Source organism: Bactrocera dorsalis, chromosome 3, assembly GCF_023373825.1.
Source record: "Bactrocera dorsalis isolate Fly_Bdor chromosome 3, ASM2337382v1, whole genome shotgun sequence".
NCBI classification, from domain to species: domain Eukaryota; kingdom Metazoa; phylum Arthropoda; class Insecta; order Diptera; family Tephritidae; genus Bactrocera; species Bactrocera dorsalis.
The window spans coordinates 7,262,645-7,288,026 of NC_064305.1; the positions used below are offsets into that span (position 1 = coordinate 7,262,645).

The following is a 25,382-nucleotide window of genomic DNA, read 5'->3' on the forward strand; positions in this document are numbered from 1 at the left end:
AATTTATAAAAATTTTAAAAAACATTATTATAAGAATTTGAAAATCATGATTAAAAATAGTTGTTGAAAAATTTTATTAAAATCGTGCTTTATTTAGGACTTTTATAACTAATTCGTAATGTTTAAAAAATAATATTGCAAATTTTTAAAAACTAATATTAAAAATTTTATGTAGAAAAATTATTGAAAAATATTTTTAAAAAATTATTAATATTTTCGCATAAAATTTTTTTCTACTTATTTCTTTTTTTATAGTAAATTTAAGAAATATTCCATATTATTGCAATTAATTTTCTTTACATTTTAATATTTAATAATTATCTTGTAGTCATTACATATTTTAAGATATTATTTACATGTACATATTTGTGCATACATATACACATATATATAAATATTTTATTCATCTCAAACAATAAATAGGCTTATAAGCTCATATTTCTATAAATACAACAATATCTTTCGTAAACATTCCCAGCAAACACCGAAAAGCTGCTCGCTTAAAAGCACCGTCAATAAATAACCAACTGCAATTTTCAAGTGGGACATTTTTCTAGCTACAAAAACAGCAATCGTGGGAAATTTAATGCCCATATATGTGTACATATGTATGTATGCACATAAAAAAGCACACGCCCGGGCCGAAAGCTCGCCACTTTCCGCTTTTCCCAACTGAACGAAACTTATGCTGAGCAGCTAGTGCTTTTGCGCACATATGTATGCTACGAAAATTGTTTGCCGCTCTAATGCACTTCCGCGAACATACAGACATATGTATGTACATATGTGTACATGTAGCGAACTTGCTTTGCTGGCTGTTATAAAATGCATGACATAACCTTTATACGCGCACAGCTGTTATACGCAATCGAACAAACGTGCACATAATACATACATATTTACGATAATTCACATATAGTACAAACATGCATATTTTTTTCATACATAGAAACATACATATAATACATACATATGTACATACGCTTTGTACGCACCCAGGAAATATTGTACATCAGCGAGTATTGAACGCGAGCGGCCGCGCAGGTTTTTGTTGTTTTTGTTTTGTGTGTATGTATGTGTGTGTGCTTGTGGCAGCAGCCGCATTGGCAGTGGCAAGCACAACAACGGTGGTGGCACTCAGTCGAGTTGTTGTTGCGTCGTTTCGTTGTGTTGTTATTGCTGTTGTGTGCTGGAGCTTCGGCGCATGCCGTCGCAGTGTGGTGACTTTGAGACTTTTTTGGCCTTTGTTTTTTCGGTTCTTTTTATTAACAAGAAATGCATATACAAACACACACCCACACTCACAAATACACTCATTCATTAGGTCGCGAGCGCACACACTCACACACACACATACATGCTTATGTATATTTTTGTTGTTGTTCGCGCGAATGCAGGCGAGTTTGGTTAGATACATCCAACTATCTGCTCGTACTTATGCTTCGGTGCTGAAATAAATATTGGGTATTCTTCGCGCAGAGGAGTCTCACGTCATTCTTTCATATTTCTACGCCTGACATACTTACACACACACAAGCGGGCATACATACATGCGGCACATCCGTATGTGGCTGTGTACAAACAAACAAATAAACATGCCGAACGAGCAATAACGACAAACGACAACGGCAGCAACGGCAACGACAAAACGATTCGCTCGCCTGAGTCCGATATTTCGAATGTAGTGATTCAGTACGCTGTGTGGCTGTGCGAAAAAACTATCAAAACATTCCGCCTTCGCTGGTGTTCATTGCACAAATAAAATAGCAACGCCAAAGCATAACGGACAAAGTAGTCCTGTTAACTGAATTGCAATTAAATACAGTGTTTTTTTTAAAGAAATTTGAAAAAGAAATTTCGTAAATAATAAAAAAAAAAGTTTTGAAAAATTTTTGAAAAAAAAATTTATATTTTTTCCGAGAAAATTGTTTGAGAAAATATTTGCTTGTATTTGTAAAGTGCAGTTATAGAACAACGATTGATTTTGTTTGTTGTAAACGTGTATCGGTCGTTGCAAAAACGTTGAATTCAATTTTTTCGGCAGCTGCTTGTGTTTAATCACACACACACACACACACAAAGAGACAAACGCGCCGCTAGTGTATAGTTATCTGCCATAATCAGCAGATTCCTCAAATTGTCATTGGGACAAATTATCGAAAATTTCTCTTTCACTTCGGGAAAGCCAGCCTGCTAGTCAGCAAGTCAGCCAGCCAGCCATGACATCAGTGCGCAACAATGCAGTCTCCGCGAGCGTCGCCGCTCTGCTGCTGGGATGGGTTATTTTTGGGTGCCTCAATAATTCGGGTATGTGAGCATTTGTACCGACAAAAAAAAATATTAAATTTCGCAATTAGTCGCAGCGGGTGGGGGGGGAAACATCTGAAAAGAAATATTTGATGCTTTTCTTATTTTTGAAATGTTTCCACAAACATACATGTCGTGTGTGTGCGGTTGTGTGGCATGTTTTTGGAAACAAATAGTTTTCGTAGTGAATAGTTGCGGCTGAAAGGCTGTCGTCACCCAACTAATGGCAGAGCAGCGAAAGCTATGCTAAGGACACACGGCGTATATACAGTATTTTTTGGAAAAATATACACATACATACATACATTAATATATATACATACATGTGCGTGTATATGGCGGGCATGTGATTTATGTGTACACATATTAAATTTCAGCGCAGAATTTAAAAAAAATGCTGCAAAAAAACTCTTAGTACATACATATAATTTAATTTTTAGTATTTTTTGTATGAGAGCAAACAGCATATTGCCGGTTTTTGAAAGAAATATTGTTTTATTGGCACTTAGGCTGCAATTTGTGCAAAAAATTGCTATTAAAATTATTAAATATTTTTTTGTAGTTATTTATTTACATACAAATCATGTGTTAGCTTTTGGGTATTAAAATTTTTTGGAATGCAAAAAGTTGAAGGCAGGTTTAGTAGCAACAAAAGTATATTATACATAATTTATAATTCCCTAAAAATATTATATATGTACATTAAAGCTCCAGATTTTTGCTTACTTTTCTCAGACTGTTTAGGAAAATTAAGAAACTATTATTTTTTTTAACTGTTTAGAAGATTCGATTATTATTATTTTTTTTTAATTTTATTTAATTGCTTTTTACAAAAGGAAAATCGTATATTTTTTATATTTTTGTTAGAAATTAAAATTATTTATTTGTTTAATTATTATTAAGTGTTTTGAAAAAATAGATAAAATTCGTTTCGATATTTTAATTAATTTTTTTTTTTTGATACAAAAAATATTCGTATATTTATATATTTTTTTTACTAAAAATTCGAACTATTTTTTTAATATATATGAAATCTTGAAGTAAATAGAAAAAATTGAACATCTATTCTCATTTTTTTTTGTTTTTAAAATTTTATTTAAATTAGAAACTATATAATAAATAAAAAAATCGATTATCTATACATTTTACGAAATGGAACAAATAAAAAAGTATAAAATTTAATTTATAAATTTTTTTAAATGTTTTAAAAAATTATTTTTGCTTACTAAAATACATTTTTTTAATTTCACTATTCGTATTGCTCTTTTTTATTTGTTATAGCATTTTCGTAAAAGTAAAAAAAAATTATAAAATTTAAAAAATTAAAAAATATATAATATATAATATAACATTTATTAAGAGAAAGTATTTTTTTATAACATTTTCTTTAAAAAACATTAAATATATTTTTCTTTAAATTCAACTATAATAATACATACATACATACATATATAGAAGAATATATAAAAAAAATATATAAAAAAAATTTTATAAACAATAAAAAATTAAACAAAACCTGGGTTTGCCATAAAAATTAAATTTTCTTGAAAAAAATATATATTTTAAAGAAAAAAAGAAATAAAAAAATTAGTTATATAATTAGAAAAAAAACTAATTAAAAAATATTAGTAATATTTAAAGCAAATTAAATTTAAAAAAATTTATATAAATGAATATACAGTATATGTGTTTAAAATTATAACTAAAATTAAAATAAAATAATTTTATTTTCCTTGAAAATTAAAACTTCATGAAAAAAATATTAAATTAAAATAAAATAAATAATTTAAAATAATTAATAAGAAGTGTAAAAATTAAATAATACAAACAAATAATTATATGTAATATAAATAAATGAAGTTTTAGCTCAAAATTAAGATATAAATAAAAATAATATTATTAAATAATAGTCTTGCCAATAGATACTCACGTTATGCGGGAGGTTTTTGGAAGTTGAAAATACGTCCAGTTTTCTGCAATATGTACTACAACAAAAAACACCAAAAAAAAAATAGTAAACCTCGTCCGAAGCTAAAACACCCTTCACAGGTGTTTTTCTTATAGCATAAAGGGTATAAAATATTTTTAACCTGATTTTGATCGTTCAGTTTGTATGACAGCTATATGCCATAGTGATCCGACATCGACGGTTCCGACAAATAAGCAGCTTATTGAAAAGGAAAGATCGTGTGCAAAATTTAAAATCAATATATGTATGAACAACCGAGGGCCTAGTCAGCATATATACAGACAAGCAGACAGACAGTCATAGACAAATTGACTCAGCTTGACACTCTGATCATTTAAATTTTACTTTATTTGTATATACAAATCTATTTGTTAAGATCTCCCACTTTTTCTTTTGCGTGGGACATACTATACTTCGTAGCAAGATTATTATATTCTGTTCAGTGTATAATTAATAATTAACAAAATACGATTTTTTTCTTTATTGTTTTTCGTGAATACATTTTTTATATTATTAAATGAATTTTTTTCCCAATTTTCATAAAAACTAAGTTATTTGACTAAAACAATATTGTTTAGCGCCTGATTGTATGCAACGTTTTATTTATTTTTATTATAAATTTGTTATTGCAAATAACTTAGCAAGGTCAAAAGCACGTTTAGTTTAGTTGAAGTGCTAAAAACGATATACGATAAGAAAATCAGGTCAATTGACAAAATTATTTGAATAATTTATATTTCGAAACTCACAATTCTGTGTGTCACTCTCTCTCTCTCTCTCTCTCTATAGTTCTATATACAAGTACATATGTCGAAAAACTAATAACTAAATGTCTTTGTAGATTTATACAGATAAAAAATAAAAATTTAAATTCATGTTGCAGCACGTTTTAGATACTCCCAATACAGCTATGTAACATATGTATGTGTATACATGTGTTCCGCTTAATTTATGCACGCATATGGAACATGTGCACGCTGACTCCCGCTTTGTGCGCTGGCATTCACAAGTATAAAACACAAATATAGTATAATTATACCCTGAACAGCATATATAGTATGTATACCTTTTTTCCCCAAAAAAACAGCTTTTTTATCGAAGGTGCCGTTATCGGACCTCTATAAAATGACTGATCAAAATTATGTCTTTGTATGAAAAACTTTTTTCTTTGCCAAGATATCATCACAAATCTTGGTCCAGGTTATTTTCTATAGCAGCACTATAATCTGCGTGCAAATCGTTCAGATCATGACATTATAGCGTATAGCTGTCATACAAACTGATCGTTTAATATCAAGTCTTTGTATGGAAAACTCTTTTATTTGACAAGATATCAACACGAAACTTGTCATGTGTTATTGTCCAAGGCAACACTTCAATATCTGAAAAGATTGTTTGAATCGGCCCACTATAGCATATAGCTGTCATACAAAGTGATTATTTAAACCTAACCTTTATATTGACAACTTTCTTATTTCACAAGATATCAACACGAAATTTGTCATGTGTTATTGTCCAAGGCAACGCTACAATCTCCGTAGAAATTTTTTAAATCGGCCCACTATAGCATATAGCTACCATACAAACTTAACGTTCAAAATCCAGTCCTTATATAAAAAACTTTTTCATTTGAAGGGATATATTCACCAAATTTGGTATAAACTGTTATCCAAGGCAACGCTACAGAACACTGAACATGTTGTTTAAATCGGACAGCTCTTATATAAAAAACTTTTTCATTTGAAGGGATATATTCACCAAATTTGGTATAAACTGTTATCCAAGGCAACGCTACAGAACACTGAACATGTTGTTTAAATCGGACCACTATAGCATATGGCTGCCATACAAATAGCGCGCCCATAATCCTGATAAAGGTATTTAAACCCATTAATGCTATAAAATTGCACCTGTGTAGGGTATTAGCTTTAATATCGCTTAACGTTTTTTTGTTTTAAAAAATTTGATATTCATAAAAAATTTACAGTTAGTACAAGTGTGTGTGCATGTAAAAGTATGATTATCTGTTTCCAATGATATGCTCGCGTGTGTGTGTGCTTATGTTGATTTCCGCCCCTCGGTTTGACTGTTTTTGCCATTGCGATTACTGTATTTCTATTTCTGTGTCTATTTCTGTTGCTATTTCCATTTCCATTTTCATTACTTGGTACATGCCATTTTTGTCGCTTTTTATGTTTTGTGAAAACATGTGTATACATCATATACAAGTATATATGTACATAGATATTATTTTATGTCTTTTCATCGATTAGGAATTTATATAAATATAAATATGCAAGTTTGCATGTAACAACAAAGCTAAGCGCTTAGATCCCAGCTCCAAATATGTGTGTGTTCATATGTAATATTGTACTATGCATGTATGTGTGTGTTAGTTAGTTTGAGTATGCGCGCTATTACACTAGTGTATTAAATTCTTATCACAAAGTACAAAATTGTTTCGCAGCATGCGAGCTTTTCAGAAGCTGCTGCTGCTGCTGTTGCTGCGGCCATAATGTAAATATGTGTGTGTGTATATATAATATACATACATATATATAAGTGGTTTTACTGTTGCAAAAAGCAAAGTAAATAACTGTGTTGGCACACTCACACATATGCAAATTATTTTTTATATATATTTTCCCAGCATTTTTTTAACCATCTATGAGTGCATGCTGACACACACACACAAGCAAGTATTTATTTGCATGTATGTATGTTTGTAAATTACGCATTTTTCTCATAAATCCTGCGGCTCACACCGCAGCTACGCTCCAAATTCGCAACATTGCAATATTTGTGCAAGCGAGATTAAAGTTCTGAGAACTGAAGTGTAAATAGGGGAATTAAATATCTCCATCTGTTGTTTATCTGCCTTTGACATTCGTCATAATTTAACGCGAATATTTGCTGAAGTGTCACATTCTTATATTTGGCACTTTTTACTTAACATTTGTTGTTAATATGCAAGGCAGCACAAGACTGAATGCCGAAATAATGACTCATTTACGCGGAAAATTGCTGGCCATGAATGGATGTGTGCTGTTATGTATGTACATATGTACATGTGTATGCGTGCTCTTATGTATGGTTGTATATATGGTATATGTGCATGTAAGAATTTTTACACGCGTCCTTAGAAGCACACTTAATGAAACGTTTGCTTGTTAGGTTAGGTTCGGCATCGAAAGGATTTTAGTTTCAGCTTTGTGTATCTTATACCCACAACAGTGTATATTAAGTTGACCACGTTGCACGTAACAGATGGAAGGGAACGTAGAAGACCATATAAAGAATATATAGTATGTGTATACATATATATAATGTATATAAATGATGTATGTAATGTATATAAATGATCAGCCTGACAAGCTGAGTCAATTAAACCATGTTTGTCTCTCTATCTGTCTGCATATGCACGAACTAGTCTCTCAGTTTTTTAGATATCGCTCTGAAATTTTGCACAAAATCTTTTCTCACTAAAAACCTGCTCATTTGTCGGAATCACCGCGTTCGGTCTGTTATAGCCTATAGCTGCCATACAAACTGACTAATCAAAATTAAGACTTGGTATGAAAACGTTTTTCATTTGTCAAGATATCCTCATGAAATTTGGCAGAGATTATTTTCTAAGGCAGCTCTATAACCTCTAAGCAAATTGTTCAGATCGGTTCACTGTAGCATATAGCTGTCATACAAATTAGGCAATCAAAATCAAGTTCTTGCAAGGAAAACTTTTTTATTTGACAAGATATCTTCTCAAATTTTGGCACAGATTGTTGCCTACGGCAGCTCTATAACCTCTAAGCAAATTGTTCAGATCGGTTCACTGTAGCATATAGCTGTCATAAAAACTGACCTATCAAAATCAAGTCCTCGTATTGAAAACTTTTTTATTTGTCTAAATGTCTTCTCGAAATTTGGCACAGATTTTTGCCTAAAACAGTGCTACAATACCCGAACAAATTGTTCAGACCGACCCCCTGTAACATATACTATACATATGTACATATGTATGTATGTAGCTGTCATAAAAAATGGTAGGATCTACTTATAATTTTTTTTTGCTATAAGAAATGCATTGCTTTGTTTTTTTATTTACATATATGCTTCAATTTATGTTTATTTATTTATTATATAAATTATTATTTTAATTTATATTCTTCAAGTTATATTATTTTTCTTTTAATATATATTTTCCAAATAATTTTTTATTTTATTTTACTTTTTTTATTCCATATTTTAACTTTTTTATTTTATTTTATAATTTCATATTTTTATTATTTTTTTTTAATTTTATTTAAAAAATTTTTTTTTTTTTTAATTATTTTTTTTATATTCTTCAAATTATTATTTTTTGTTTATTTAATATTATTCAAGTTTTTTCATAAATATATATTTTTCAAATTATTTTAATTTTTACATTTTTAATTTTATATTTTTTAAAATTTTTTGTTAAAATTTTTTAACTAATTTTTCATTTTCATATTTTTTAATATATTTTTTGTTTAATTTTTAAATTTTTTTAATTTTATTTTCTGATTTTTTTATTATATTTTTTAATTTTTTATCATTCAAATTATTTTTAATTTTTTTATTTGTATTCTTAAAATTATTTTTATTTTTTGTATTTTTGATTTATTATATTTTTTTACATTTTTATTTATTTATTTTTTATTTATTTATATTCTTAAACTTATTTTTATTTTAATTTTATATATATATTTTTTTATATATTTATTTTATATATATTTTTTTCAATTTTATAATTTTTTTTATATTTTAATAATTTTTCTATTTTTAAATATCATATTTTTTAATTTAATTTTATTTTTTTTTATTTTATTTTTACATTTTTAATTTAATATTTTTAAAAATTTTTTTGCTTAGATATTTTAATTAATTTTTTATTTTCATATTTTTACATTTTTTGTTTAATTTTTAAATTTTTAAAATTTTATTTTCTAATTTTTTTTATTATATTTTTTAATTTTTTATTATTCAAATTATTTTTAATTTTTTTTTTGTTTGTATATGTATGTATGTAAATATTTTTATTTTTTAATTTTTTTTGTACTTTTTATTTTATATTTTATTTTTATTTTTTTTTTATTTTTATAAATTTTTTTACTTTTTAATAATTTTTTTATTTTTATATTTAAAATTTTTTAATTTTATTTTTTTTTCAACCACATTTCATAAAATTCTTAGTTTCAAACTATCAATGGCAATAGGTAGCAGCCGCAAGCCACCCAACATTAAATTAACAATCGGCACACAAGCGTTCCCAACATAAATTCTCGCATATCGCACATCTGTTTTTTAAGCTCACATACAGTGGCGGACAAAAGTCTACATACACCCCCTGTTTTCTTCGATGTGAGAGGACAAAAACTTTTTAGAAAAATGTGTTGATACAGTTTTATTCTAATCTTCTTTCTAATAACAACAAATTTAAAAAATCCATTAATTAATATAAAACTACAAATTTATGGAATAAAAACTCAAATATTGTGTTGACAAAAGTCTACATACAGTACAAAAATATCTTAGTTCAGTGCGAAAAACTGTAAAAAATGCTAGTTATTAAGACGTTTTAGTATTTAGTTGGGTCCCCATTGGTATCTATAACTGCTTGAAGACGCCGTGGCATTGATTCTGCTAAATTTGTCAACGCTGTAAATGTAATGCTGTTCCAAGGTCCCAATATGCGCTCTTAGAGTAGAGCAGAGCTAGAAATTTGGTTCTTTCTAATTCTACGCTCCAAAATCCTTCCAGACATGTTCAATAATATTCATATTTGGACTTTGAGGTGGTGTATTTAATTGACTTGGAGTATAATAAAGCAACCAATCCTTGACAATTTGCGCCGCATGCATCGGATCGTTATCTTGTTGAAATATCCAACCGGAACCGAGCCCTAAATTATCCACCAAAGGCTTCAAATTATGTTCCAACAGAGACTTATACTTATAACCGTCCATTTCACCTTCAATAAAGTCCGAATTTCTAACTTCAGAGGCCGCAACAACTGCCCAAACCATTACGCTGCCGCCACCGAGCTTCACAATTGATACTACGTCCTTCGGTTCAAGCGTGGCGTTAGTTTTCCATCAAATTTTAGCACTTTCATCACTACCAAAAAGAGTGAATTTAGAATCATCTGTAAATGAAACTTTTTTCCAAAAATCCATTTCCTTTTCTTTGTGTTTTTTGGCGAACTTTAAACGAATTTTCCGATTTTTTCAGAAATAAAAGGTTTCTTCCGTGGTGTTCTACTGTGGAATCCGTTATCGTTTAGAGTTTTTTTTATTGTTTTTGGTTGGATACTCATTTGTGATGTACTTACTACGCGTTCGGCTATATTTGGAGCATTTACTTTTGGATTTTGGTCTACTTCGTTGGGAATCAGGCTGACGTCTCTACGAGATTGTTTTTTTGGGGGTCCACTGCGCGGTTTATTTTCGTTGGAACCATTATTTTTAAAGTTTTTTAGAATTGTCTGTACTGTTGCTCGACTCAAGTTTAAAATTTTAGAAATTTCACCATATGATTTTTTTTCTTTTCTTTCTTTTATCACCAAATTTCTTACATCAATTGATATTTCATTTCACGGAGGCATTATAGCTATTGAAGTGTTTAAACCACAACTAAATTCAATAAATATCAAACAATAAACATATTGAAATAAAAGAAAAAGGCTAACGTTACCTTACTGTTAATATAACAATGTACAAAGTATGAGATTTGAACTGTATGTAGACTTTTGTCAAAGCAATTTTTGAGTTTTTCTTCCATAAATTTGTTGTTTTATGTTAAATAATGGATTTTTTTTAGTTAATTGCTATTATAATAAATATTAGAATAAAACTGTATAAATACATTTTTCTAAAAACTTCTTGTACTCTCACATCGAAGAAAACAGGGGGTGTATGTAGACTTTTGTCCGCCACTGTACATTCATACAAACATACATACGAGTATACGCAATTGTAAGTGCACACCCAAGTTTGTGGCGGCCACAGTAGCATGCCGCATGCCAATGAGCGGGTTCGCTACCGCCACTCGAAGTCATCGAATACGCTATAATCCACCACTAAGCTATGCCGATGTTTAATTGCTTCATTATAATTATTTGCTGTGCATGAGTCTGCCGCTAAGTGTGTGTGTGTGCGAGCGCTTCTTTTTTCTTTAATTTCTCCACGATCTAAAAGTGTTATACACATGTGCACAAGGGTACTTAAACACTTCCATACTGCCATACTTGCATACTTACATGAAATGCGTACACTCACACACACACAGGCATACATGTGTGGCATACAAGTGTGTTGTGCTTATTTACATGGCCTCTATATGGACGGTGGCTAAATGTATTTACGCATGCTCAACGTGACATTTGAACGTTTTATTGTTATTGTTTTTGTTGTTATTATTATTTTTATTCTTTAATTGAGGAATTCAGAAATTTTTGTACAACAAAAAACTGCCGTTGTTACTGCTACTGTTGTTAGAATTAACTGTTGTTTTGTCCATGACTTTTCAGCTTTTTTGTTGCTGCGTTTTTTTTTTCAACAATCTCCATACATATTAACCCTTATTGGCGAATACATATGTACTTCGTTGCATGTACTTATATAGTTGTACATAGCCATATAAGGCTAGAGTTACATGTAGGTACACATGCTCTCACGTACTTAAATTCTTCATTAAATTACTCATTGTCCCATTATTGGCTGGAAATTTTAATTGACCTTCCATTTGTGTATTATCTCGCACATTTTTATTGCTATTTATTCGTAGCCTTTCGATCATTCAGCGCACTCAATGAGCATATGAAATTATATGCGTTTATTATTTTATATTTTTTTTTCGTAATATCCGGCGGAGAAAGCAAATTTGGCTTGAGTAAATGTGACCGTGGAAATTGTAAAGTTGGAAAAACCGTTAATGTGCGCATAAAAATTCGTAAAAAATAAAAGTAAAATTGTTGGTAAAATATGGGCAAAGTGAATGTGTGAAGCGTGTGCAATTTGGATTTTTATTATTCAATTTTTTTATTTATATTTAGATTTTTTTAATTTAATTTTTTTGTACATTTTTTTATATTATTGTTTTTCAATTTGTATATATTTTTTTATATTTTATATTTTTCTTTATATTTTATATACAAGGGTATCCAATAAACAATACATTTTGTTGAATTACTATTTTTTTTTAATAAAAATTTAATTGAGCGATTTTCTTTTATTTTCGATTTTTATAAAATTATTTAATATTTTTTTTTAAATTTTTTTAGATTAAATTCTTCAAAAATAATTTCTCAAAAACAGAAAAAAATTAAATGGGAGATTTTTTTTTTAATTTTTTAAGAATAAATTCTTTAAAAAAAAAATTCAAAACTAAAAAAATATATTTTAATTAAGAGATTTTATTTTATTTGGAATATTTATAAATTTATTTAATATTTTTTAAATTTTTTAAACATATTTTTTCAAACACAAAAAAAATTTAATTGAGAGATTTTCTTTTATTTTTGATTTTTATAAAATTATTTAATATTTTTCGAAATTTTTGGAGTTTTTTAAAATTAAAAAAATATATACATACATATATTTACAATAGTAAATAAAAATGTTCATTATAAAAATATTCATAAATATCAGCAATTCACTGATTTTCATCTTTTATTATCGATTTTCAAACTTGCAAAGCTCTTAAAAAAATTAAAAAAAAAAATTTAAAAAAAATTTCAAAAAAAATTAAAAAAAAAATTTAAATTGTATTTTATATTTTTTAGAATTTTCACAAAATTCTGTTAAACATATTTTTTTAGTATGGGTATCCAATTAAGAATATATGTACATATGTATGTTCTTTAAATACATAGTGCGTTTTCAAAAATATTCCTTTACTAAAATTTTTATAAAAATGAGCGATTGAGCACTTTTCTTATTTCAATTTCGATTTTCTAATATTTTTTTTGGAATAAAATTGTAATTTTTATTACAGAGGTTTTTATGCTTATTTTCGATTTTTATTAAATTATTTTCATGATTTTTGGAAAAATAAGTTGGCGTATTTTCTTATTTTAAAATAAGAGTTTATTTTCTATTTTTTTTAATTTTGGTAAATATTTTTTTAATCCTTCTTTATTAAGGTATCCAATAAGTTTTCGATTTTTTTTTTTAATTATTTTTATGATTTTTGGAAAAAATTTAAGTATTTTTTTTAATTTGTTTTGAACTTTTTTCTCCTTTCTAATTTTTTTTTTAATTTTTTTCCAAGAGTTTTTTAATTTTTTCCAAAATTTTGTTTTTTCCGTTTTTTTTTGTAAAAAAAAAACCTTCATATTCAATTCATATAATATAACTAGCTGACCCCGCAGCCGTTGTCCTGCACGAAATTATGTGTTTTGAAATGAAAAGACAAAAATTCATATTTTATTGACAATCATTTATTTGCTATTTGTCTACATTTTTCTTCAATGTAACGCAGCTTGATAAACAAAATTTTTTGGTTTCTGTTCCGGTGCGTAAATGTATAGAGAAGATGGTTTTCCAACTCTTGAGCACGCCACGTATATCTGGACGTGTGAAAAACATAGCATTTCCAAATGTATGCCACCCACTATGCGACTATTCTGTTGATCGTCATTTTAAATTCAATTTTCACTGGAAACGGAATACTTTTGAACCGAAATGGCAAATCGTTAGAACTCAAAATAAATCCGTAGAATCAAGCATTCTGTCCCTTATATTTGATAGGTGCATCACAATCAGATTGCGATGATGCGGTGGCATACCAGGCCTCTCCAAAGAATTTACAAATTCCACTGGTAATTCACGGTGTCGTCTTCATTGTCAGACGATCGATCGATTTGTATGATTGCAAGTCTCCTGGAATTTGACTTTGAATTTTCCAGTTTAAGTCAACAACATAGGTATTTGTGGCAGCTAAGATTGCTCGTACACTCAAGGAATCGTACTTACGACAGTTTGGCCAATGTTCGTATAAACATTCGTGATGAGTCCATCTTTCGTGAATTGATAAACGGCATATGGGATTGATATCAGACCATGGGAAGTATCAATCAGTATTGACCCATTTCCAATTCTTAGCGTATGCAATGTAAAATGTCTTCGGCAATGTAATTTTTGGTCGTATCCCATAACGCGGATTTGAAGGCTGATCATCGCGAAATGTGTGTGAACTTCAGTGGCATGTGTTTTTCGGGTGGATTGTGTAAGTTCATTCTAATGCATTAGTTGAGAACACACCTGGATGTCTATCTACTGGATGAGCCTGCTTTCTGCGTAATAATTTCTTCGATGATGCATCCCATGTGTAATATCAACGTATTTCGAATAGAGCAATGTTCTCGCAAACGGATCACTGACGGAAGTTGAGAAAATGTTAATTTTGTTGCTGGTGGTGTTTCTGTTGACTGTACTGTATTCTCTGGGTTGAAATAGACTCTTTGGTCATTCCCCAAATTAACTTCGAGACGCACAACAGTCGGAAAACGTTCATGAATTTCAAAAGAAATATCCTACAAAGCACTTTATTTCAGTTCACGTATCGACCGTGTCGTTTAAAACCAATAACCGCCATGTTGCTTCCTATGGTGATGTATTTACAAACGCATTTTATCGATTACACCAAACTACAATACGCAACATTCACATGACTTTTGAATGTGAATTAGACAATAGTGGCGAATATGGTACGACCCATGTCTTGTCAACTTTGATGTGTTGTTAACTTCGATATTTACGCCGATAGAGTGGATATCCATCATTTCCAGTTTGTGTTTCAGAAAAGCACATGGATAATGTTTCACGCATTTATCGTCAGGCATACAAACCGAAGTGTGATTGTGGTGTCCGCAAGGTCCATGAACCATATTGGTTTTCATCACTTCATATAATACTGAATTTTTCTCTGCATCATTAATTTCCGCAGAAATGAGTTCATCAATTTGATCTGGTGTGACAACTATCCACCATCCAAAGAAGAATATGTACGTGCGACAAACCTCTCTTTTGCCACTCAACAGAGTACATTTAGCATCTAACAGTACCACATATACCTACCCTACTCCAAGATAAACTCCATGAAACATCGTAACTGTTGTTTGAAAAGTCGTGCTGTGACATCGTGACGATCGCTTGCTTATTGACCGCGATCCATAATTCCGCACGTATGTCACCGCATCCTGGGAGTACTTCTTGCCTTGCCTTGCCTTTGGCTGCCATACTTTGATGGGCCGATATTAGGGCGACCTCTTCGTGGCTTCGTAACAAATTTCAATCTGCAATTGACCTCTTTGTGTGAAACGCACGTAAAGTTTTCACTGAATAATTTTTCTTTTGAATAGCCGGAATAAAAAAGCAAGCGACCTAAATTGAACTATTCAAATAATTTACAAATCAAAATATTGAAAAACAAAACAAACAAAAATTGAAAAAAAAATGTTTATGGAAAAAAGATACTTTTTGGAATTATCCTAAAAAAAAAATTCCATAATTTTCTAAAGTATTCTCCTTGTTTGGGCGGAGACCTATCCGAATTGGTGGTAATCACCGAAATCGGTCCAGGCGTTCTCTAGTTATAAGCGTAGTAACTAACATCACTTTCTTTTATATATATAGATATTAAGCGATGTGATAAAAACTTGATCCACAGATGTCGCCTTTTACTTGGCATCGTCTTGTTTAACACGTTGGCTGCCAAAGCCTTTTTAGAATTTTGATCGTTCAGTAACAATGTGATTTAACAATTTTGGTCACCTGAGGCCAACAACTTATTTTTGTTTCTTATTATTATTATTATTTCTTGTTAAAAATACACAGCGGCCATGGGAAATACACCAAAATGTTCACCGCAGGCCAGAGAATCCAAATTCCATGTAAACTTCCATATTAAAATGTACGAAAATGTGTGACGTGACCTAACATTTAAGTGTCGCGACATTTAAGTGTCGCACGAAATGTGCGACGTGGCCTCAGTGTAACATTTAGGTGTCGCATGGAAACGTGCGACGTGGCAGCCAACGTGTTAATACACGTTTACGCCAATTTAAGGTTTGAATATTGGATACTGCGATGGTAGCGCCATCCATCGGTCAAACATTCCAAATTTAAAAATTGATTAAAAATGAAAAAATAATTTAAAAAACATTTTCCAGTGGACCAAATTGTAAATATAAACCATTCCCGAATCTCCTTGAACGTACACACAAAATTTCATCAAAATCGGTCCATCCGTTTAGGAGCAATTCCAAGGCAAACACACGGTCAGAAGATTTATATATATAAAGATTCGAATTAATTTTGCTTTCGCTATTAATAATGACTCGATTTTCTTCGAAAATGTACATTTTTGAAGGTGAATCATGTCATAAGGCTCTAGATAAGCTTTTAAGTAGAAATTTAATTACCTAATAATGGGTTGTATATATATTTAATATATTTAAGTAAAAATTTTGCTCATTCATAAGTAAATAAATATTTGAAAAAAAAAAATATTTTTCATAGCGGCTTTGCTACCCGAAACTAGAGTTATCACTTTCAGTGGTGACTGAAAGTATTTTTGTATTTCCACTTTCAGCGCTTTTTCGAAAAAATATATTATTTTACCCATTTATAACAACAACTTTTTAGTGCTTCCAAACTTTTACTAACCTGCCCCCACTTCTACTCTTTTCCTCTACAGTACTGGCAGATGTCGCGCAGAAATCAGGTGAAAAATCTACAGACAGCACAGATCCAGATTACTTTTACGACGAGTCAAGCCCTGAGAATATAAAGGCGCCATCCAAACCGCCACAACCAACAATAACTCCGTATTTTGAGGAAGCAAAGAAAACTGTTTATGCCAAAAAGAACGCCACAGTGACTTTAAATTGTCCAGTGAAGGATTATGATGGTAAGTAATTAATGAATCGAACAAAAAAACAAGGAAGTAAAGACGGCATAACAATAAGAAATTGGCACGCAAACACAAACGCGGGCGGGTTGATAAGTCAGTGAGGACACAGACTACTAGCTAATAACAGTTTACACACAATATTTTTTATATATTCAACGTTGATATAATTTTGAAATCGAAAAATATTAGTTTCTGGTGTTTACGAAGCATACTTTTCTGCGCCGAAGTCAAGGACGTCCGTTATGAGTACTACAATTGCACTGTGTCTGAAATTCTAAGCGTTTTGTGCAAAAACAGCGAAGCCGAATGGTTTCCAGTCCCATGAAAGAGAATAACAGGACATAAAATAATAACGAAATCTCTCGAATCCTTCCAACTGATCAAAATTGAGCCGGATTAATAAAAACACTTTTGCACTTTTTTAATTTCTTTATCGACTTAGTTTACGCGTAGTTTAAATGTACCAGTCCGAGTCATATTTGATCACATGTTAAGATTTCTGATCAAATTTGAACCGGATTGACAAATAAAATTGCACTTTTTTATCAATATGGTTTACGCGTAGTTTAAATGTACCAGTCCGAGTCATATTTGATCACATGTTAAGATTTCTGATCAAATTTGAACCGGATTGACAAATAAAATTGCACTTTTTTATCAATATGGTTTACGCGTAGTTTAATTATATCAGTCCGAGTAAAATTTGATCACATGGAAAGTTTTCAGAAAGTTCTTTATTATTTTATAAGCTGATTTGCTATTTCGAAACAGACTGAAACTACCTGAGACGATTATGGCCGAAACGAGAACGTTGCTAACATAGCGGAACTTCTAACACAACATACGAGACCGCATTCCACCCAAAAAACCCTGATATACATATTTTAACTGTAAAATAGGAGAAAAACTGTCAATAAGCGGTTATTCGAGATCTTTTACGAATAGTTGTTCGAGTAAAAAAAATACTACCCACTTCAAATACAAAAGGTTCCTTACAAAATTTAATTTCGATCGTTCAGTTTGTATGGCAGCTATACACTATAGCAATCCGATCTGAACAATTTCTTCGGAGATTCTAGTATTATCTCAGATAATAAGCTATACCCAATTTCATGATGATATCTTGTCAAATGAAAAAGTTCTCCATACAAGTACTTGTTTCCGATCGCTCAGTTTGTATGGCAGCTATATGCTATAGTGGTCCGATATCAGCGAAGCCGACAAATAAGCAGCTGCTTGGAGAGAAAAACTCATGCGCAAAATTTCAGATCAATATCTCAAAAACTGAGGAGCTAGTTCGGGTATATATAGAGAGACGGACGAACATGGCTAAATCGAATATATATATTGTATATACATATTTTATAGGCACTTCAAACTTTATATAGCCTGTTTAGGGTATAGAAATTTAAACATAAAAAAAAAATGTCACTGTCTTATCAAACGTGCTTCGTACATATGCGGCATGTAAATTTGGGTTTGCCTGCGCTCAGTTCATTTTGCTTGGTCGCGCATGATTCATTGATATAAAAAATCGTAGCTTTCCTTACTAATCAAACATGCATACATACATACATATATACATAACCGTGCATTCATACTTACATAAGCATATTTACATATGTATATACATACATACATACACATATATAGTTAGGCACATGTGCACTCGCTGACACATAATACATTCATCTCCATTCATACATACATATATTTCTCTATTTTGCATGAAAACAAAATATGTAAATTAATTTCGAAATCAACTCACATACATACCTACATACACACACACACATGTACTTGCTTATGCACGTCCTCCATTCGCTTATGGCAATTCACACCTACTTTTCTGGCACACACCTTTTCCTCGGATTGATCTATGCGTAATATAATTTCCTTTCAACACCAACCCCTGCTGCACCTACTTACCCACTTTCACACATACATACTCCATGTATGTGTGTGTATTTCCCAACCAACCCAGCTTTTCATCGACATTCAAACCAATTTGCATTAAAATATTTTAGCATTAATTAGTATTCCTATACAAATATTACGACTAAACACACATACATACATATATATAATACATACATATATACACAAATACATATGTGTATACATGTACTTGCCCTTATTTCCTTTGATGCGCTGATTTTTATTGTGATTTCTCTTCTCTCTACTCTCCACCCTCACCGCGTCACTACACACACTCCGCCGTTCTTCATGCCCTCCGCTCTGCACTCTGCCAATAGAATCGCAACACCTAATTGTCTGGTTTAAGAACAACAACACCATCACCACTGGGCTGGAAATCGTCGCCGACGCAACACTCTATCATCTGGACAAGGACATGAATTTGGTTGTGGATCACGTGTCGGAGAAGACCGCAGGCGACTACTCGTGCACCGTTATGCCGCAGAAAGCCAAAATGGACATACATTTGGTAATCGGCGAGGAGCCTGTGGCCGATAATAAACAGATAATGGTGAGCGCAAGCGCTCTACTACTGCTCTCCACGTTGCTGGCGCGAGAATTGAGCTTTGGCATTTTACGTTTAGATACATTCTTTTAGGCACACAGTTCGTAAGCAGCTTCTTGTGAGAAATGCAAACAAAAAAAAAGATATTATTGTAATTGTACCATAGCTGAGAATAATTGTTTTTGTTTTTATTATTATTATTTTTTTGAATTTTTTGTCTGCATCCACTAAATACCACAACTTGCATACTTTATAGCAGAAGACTTAAACCCACAGGCAGTTAGTACATAAATATATATAGTACCCGTTTATGGTACCGAATACCAAATAGGCAGGCAATTATATAATGTAGTGCATTTGATAGTATAGTACACAGTATAATAGCGATGAAAACAATAGTACTTTAAACGAATATGTGTATGTAGGTATGTATGTGCAGTGAATTGGCTTGCAAGAGCTTTAAAGCGCTGGAAAAACTATAAATTTGTTGTGAAGCAATGATATTTAGCATATTTCAAGTTTAAATTGCACATAAATGGATTTTCATCGAAACGACGTATACGTGTTTTTACTTTTCGTCGAAAGGATGAACTCGAATTTTTCCTAGAATGCTTATTTTTGTAATGATTATGAAGAAAAAATTTATTTTTAGTAAAAAAAAACCCGTTACATGCAAACCAGCGTAGATAATTTTAGCAAACAAAAATTAAAGAAAATTTTAAACCGAGTTGAATATTTTAAGTTACTGTAAACAACTCAAATAGCGCTGGTATGTCAAATCTTTCTGAGTATGTATAATAGAAAAAATATAAAGCTTTGCGATAAAGTTGCGTGTTGCCAGATAGAGATTTATATCTAAGCAAATACTATAGTGTACGTCGAATCGATGAAAACTCATTTCTTATTCTAAGTGCGTATTCTCGAATTGTAAAAAGTAATTAAAGACGATTTGCAACAGTTAAAAAAATAGCATGTATTTATTATAAATATACATATATGTATGTATCTACATTATATAGATATTTCTACTTATAAAACACAGAAATAAGTTTGATAAATTATTTTACTAGTGTAACTAGTATTTTATTTTTTCAAATAAAAACCTTTAAAACAGCAAAATTATTATAAAGTTAATTTTATATGATTTTATGATTTAAAAATCATTTTCAACTAGCAAGTTTGCAAGTAAAATGACAACGCGTCGAAAGTTGTAAAAAAAGTCTCCGCTGGAGTTGGCTGGTGCTGCCTGGTTGGCATGATTCCAACAAACAAATTGAAAAAATTATTTTTTGGTAAAAATGTGGCAAAGCGATTGACGTTTACCAAAGGAAAAAGTTACAAAATGGGGGTTTTCACAAAACAAAAAATATTGAAGAATTTTCAATTTAGGGAAATTTTTTATTGTCGGGGAAATCTTTTAATGTGGAGCAATTTTTTTTAGAACATTCTTTTTTTGCAGCAAAAACATTTTACTGAGTTTCAGTGACAAATTTTTAATTTAGGGATATTTTTCATCGCAGGGGGAATTTTTCAGAACATTGCTTTTTTTATAGCAAAAAACATTTTACTGAGTTTCAGTGACAAATTTTTAATTTAGGGAAATTTTTTAATGTAAGGGAAATTTTTGGAATATTCGTTATTTGCTGTAAAAACATTTTTTTTTGTTTCAGTGAAGAATTTTTAATTTAGGGAAATTTTTGAATGTAAGGGGAATTTTTTGAACATTCGTTTTTTTGCAGCAAAAATATTTTTCTGAGTTTCAGTGACAAATTTTTAATTTGGGAAATTTTGTAATGTAAGGGGAATTTTTTGAACATTCGTTTTTTGCAACAAAAACATTTTTCTGAGCTTCACTGAAAAATTTTTAATTTATGGGAATTTTTTAATGTAGGGGAAATTTTTTATCAGGCATTTTTTAACAAACAGCACATTTTAGGTAGTTTTTTTATTGTACTGAAAATTTTTTTTTTTTCAACAAAAAAGCATTTACTGGCTTTCAGTGAGGCTTAAAAAATCTAAATTATTTTCAAAGTAGTTCGGTACATCCGTTCCAAAGAAATTTTCACAATCTTTTGGGAGCCACTTATACTAAATTCGAAAATTTTTACAAATTACGTGTATTTGCCGGATGAATTTTCAAATTTCGGAGAATATTTTCAAATACAGGCAACGCTCTCTTAAATTGACTTCAACTCCAAATTGCCACATAAAATAAATACATTTTTGGCTTTTAGTTGCGTTCGTCTATTGAATGAATACTAGTTTTTAAAACAATCTTGGCTACAAATAATATTTTCAAACACTACGTGTCTTACGATGGTTGTAATTGTAAATTTCGAAACGAAAAATTGATTTTCTGCCAAAATTTTGTGTATACGTCCTTTCGATGTATATTATTTATGTTGCGAAAATATTAATTTCTTTGCTTCAACTGTAAATTTTCTCTGTTGGGAGATGAATTTTTTTTATCCACCATTTATGTTCATCTAATGGATGAATACTTTTTTTTTGATATTATCCGCTACAAATCGTCTTTTCTTACTCTGAACTCACGCACTTATACATATTTAATTATATAGCAAAAACATTTTTATGCAAACTTTGCATATATTTACTTCAAAAGAAAATGTTTAATTCTTCAAAGCTAAAATATTGACGGAAATATATGTATGGAATACACGAGTCAGCCATAAGTACGTAAAGTAGTTTTTGTTCTAAACCTTAGCTGTTGATTTAGTATTTTATAATTGCATACGTATATGTTTGGATATATATACACACACACATATTTATTTACATACAAATATATATAGCATACTATGTACTCGTTGTAAGGACTTTGTATTGTCGAAAGGAACTTGGAAACCTAAACAGCAGTTATAATAGAAATACTTAAGAAAATCCAAATGAAAATGTAAAGCGAAGCTAAAGAATTGCTGAGAGGCAAGCATTAGTTGAAGCAAATTTAAGATACATACGTATTGATATATGTATGTACATATGTACGTAAGTAGAAGAGGAGGCAGTGAAACCGAAAAGTGCCATTATTTTACACAGAGGTAGCGAGAAGCAGAAAGTAGTATGAATATAGCGAGTAGTTTGACGAAAATTTTTGCGAATGCTGTTAAGAAGAAAATCAAGTATTTTTGAAAAAAAAAAAGTATTTTACAGGAAAAAAATTTTCGGTAAAAAATTATTAGCAAAAATGGTTAAATTTTTGTTTAGCGAAAAAGAAAATCAAGTATTCTACAGGAAAAAAATGTTCAGTGAAAAATTATTAGCAAAAAAATTTAAAAACACTTTTAAAAAAGAAAATCAAAAATTTTACAAAAAAAATTATTATCAAAAAAATTTACTTTGTTTAAACGAACGCTTTTAAGAAAAATATCAATTATTTTAAAGAAAATAAATTTAAGTGAAAAATAATTTGCAATAAAATTAATAATTCTTAATTTAGTGAAGGCTTTAAAAATGAAAATCAAGTATTTTTCAGAAAAAAATTTCAATCAAAATTTTTTTTTTTTAATTTTTGTTACTAAAAACTTTTTTTATTAAAAAAAAACAATATTTCTAGCAATTGAAATTTTAAAAAAATATTAAAAATTATTTAAAAAAAAACTTTTTTTGATGAAAAAATTTATTTAAAAAAGTATTTTCAGAAACTATGAAAATAAATTCTAAAAATGAATACACACACGCATATATAAATAACGGTGAAAACTTATATAAGTGCGCATTAAACTCTATTATAACTGCTTGTTTACGCTGTCGTGAGTACAAATTTTTATTTAGGATATTGAAAGTGGTGACGTATGTAGGTGGATTGTATTGAAATATTGTATTGTATTGTAGTTGTAGCTATGCTTGTTAATAGCTGAAAGATATTATTATTATTATGAAACTTATAATTAAAATAGTCAAAACAAAAGCAAAAGCAAAAACAGCAAAATAAAACAGTTGAAAAATGTAATGTAATGAAAACGGTGGCAGCTTCTGTACCAGCAGCGCAACAGCAGCAAGCAGCAGCACTAAAAATGCCTTTTCAAAATCAAAACTAAATTATAAACCAAATGAAGCAGAGTAACAAACGAAAAATGTTAAAATGTGTGTACTTAAAAGTTAAAGCAAACCCAAAGAAAGCAAAGAAAGTAGCATTGAAGGTGGCTAGCAGGCATTTGCACGCATTGCAGTTTTAAAATGTATGGCAAGATTCAAAAAAAGTTAAAGAAAATTGCGGAAAAATAAAACCGTATGTACTTATTTTTCGAAGTGGCAAAAATGGCACATGGATTTATTTAAGTGAAATGGCGGTAAGTATAAAATTTATTAACAAATAATTTAGATATTTTTGTGCTAAAAATAATTTTATATATAATAAATATCAAAAACAAAGCGTTAACTTCGGAAGAAACTATAATATCCTTCACAAATACAAATAATTCGAAAGGAGTACAAGAACTTGATCGTCCAGTTTGTATGACAGCTTTATTCTATAGAAATTGAATCTGAGCAATTTCTTCGGAGATTGCAGTGTTGCCTTGGGCAATAAGCTATGCCAAATTTTGTTAAGATATCTCCTTAAATGAAAAAATTGCCCACGAAGAAGGCCAGAACAGCAGTGGAGAATCTTGTAATAGGAGAAATATTTAATTTTTTCTTCAAAAATGTTTCTGCGTAGTCTTAAGTATGTACCCAAAAATCGTTTTTAAACTGTACCTCTACACTTAGTGTACCCATAAATGCAATTTTTTTCAAACTAAACCAGCAGTAAAAACGATTCAAATTGTAGTAAGAGAATATTTTTTAATTTGAATATTTTTTGCACAAAAATACATTTTACTGTGTTTCAGGGAAATTTTTAATTTAGAAACAGCTTTTGATGTAAGGGAAATTTTTTATAGCATTCATTTTTTTTGTAGCAAAAAACATTTTTCTGCGTTTCGGTGAGAAAGTTTTAATTTAGGGAAATTTGTTAATGCAAAGGGAATTTATTATTAGAAATTTTTTTAACAAACAAAACGTTTAGTGAAATTTTTTATTCTAGGGGAAATTTTTTTATGTAAGGGAAATTTTTTAATGCAAAGGGAATTTATTATTAGAAAATTTTTTAACAAACAAAACGTTTAGTGAAATTTTTTATTCTAGGGGAAATTTTTTTTATGTAAGGGAAATTGTCCTTAGAAAATGTTTTTTAACAAACAAATCATTTTAGAAAAACTTTTTATTGTAGGGAAAATTTTTTTTAACAAAAAACATTTTACTGGGTTTCAGTGTGGCTTAAAAGATCGAAATTATTATCAATGTTTTTCGGTACATCCCTTTCGAAGACATTTTCCTCATCTTTTGAGAGCCATTTATACTAAATTAGAAAATTCGTACAAATGAGTTCACAGCATCGAAATTATGAGTATTTGTCAGATGAATTTCCAAATTTCGGAGAATATTTTCAAATACAGTGAAAGCTCTAATAAACTGACGCTCTAACAGGTCAATTGAAAAGTCCCCGGTCTAACAATTATATGGCTCTACTAGAATTAAATCCATATAATTTTTAGTTAGCCCTAACCTTCAAAAGACGCGTGTATAAATTTGACAGCAGCCGGTGTCCAATAAATAGTCAATCGAGTGAACTGCACCCGCTTCAAAGCGCGGGAAAATGCAACAGTTGGCTTTTTGTATTTTGGGATG

The 25,382-nt window shown here is 29.9% G+C and overlaps 1 protein-coding gene across 1 annotated transcript; it reads left to right on the plus strand.

Moving 5' to 3' along the window:
- Positions 1-1,615: 1,615 nt before the first annotated feature.
- LOC105226915 (uncharacterized) lies at positions 1,616-23,722 on the plus strand. The gene is made up of 3 exons (XM_049453503.1): positions 1,616-2,307; positions 16,997-17,209; positions 19,468-23,722. Exons 1-3 carry the CDS (start codon positions 2,220-2,222, stop codon positions 19,785-19,787), a joined length of 621 nt encoding a protein of 206 aa, XP_049309460.1. The 5' UTR covers positions 1,616-2,219; the 3' UTR covers positions 19,788-23,722.
- Positions 23,723-25,382: the final 1,660 nt, after the last annotated feature.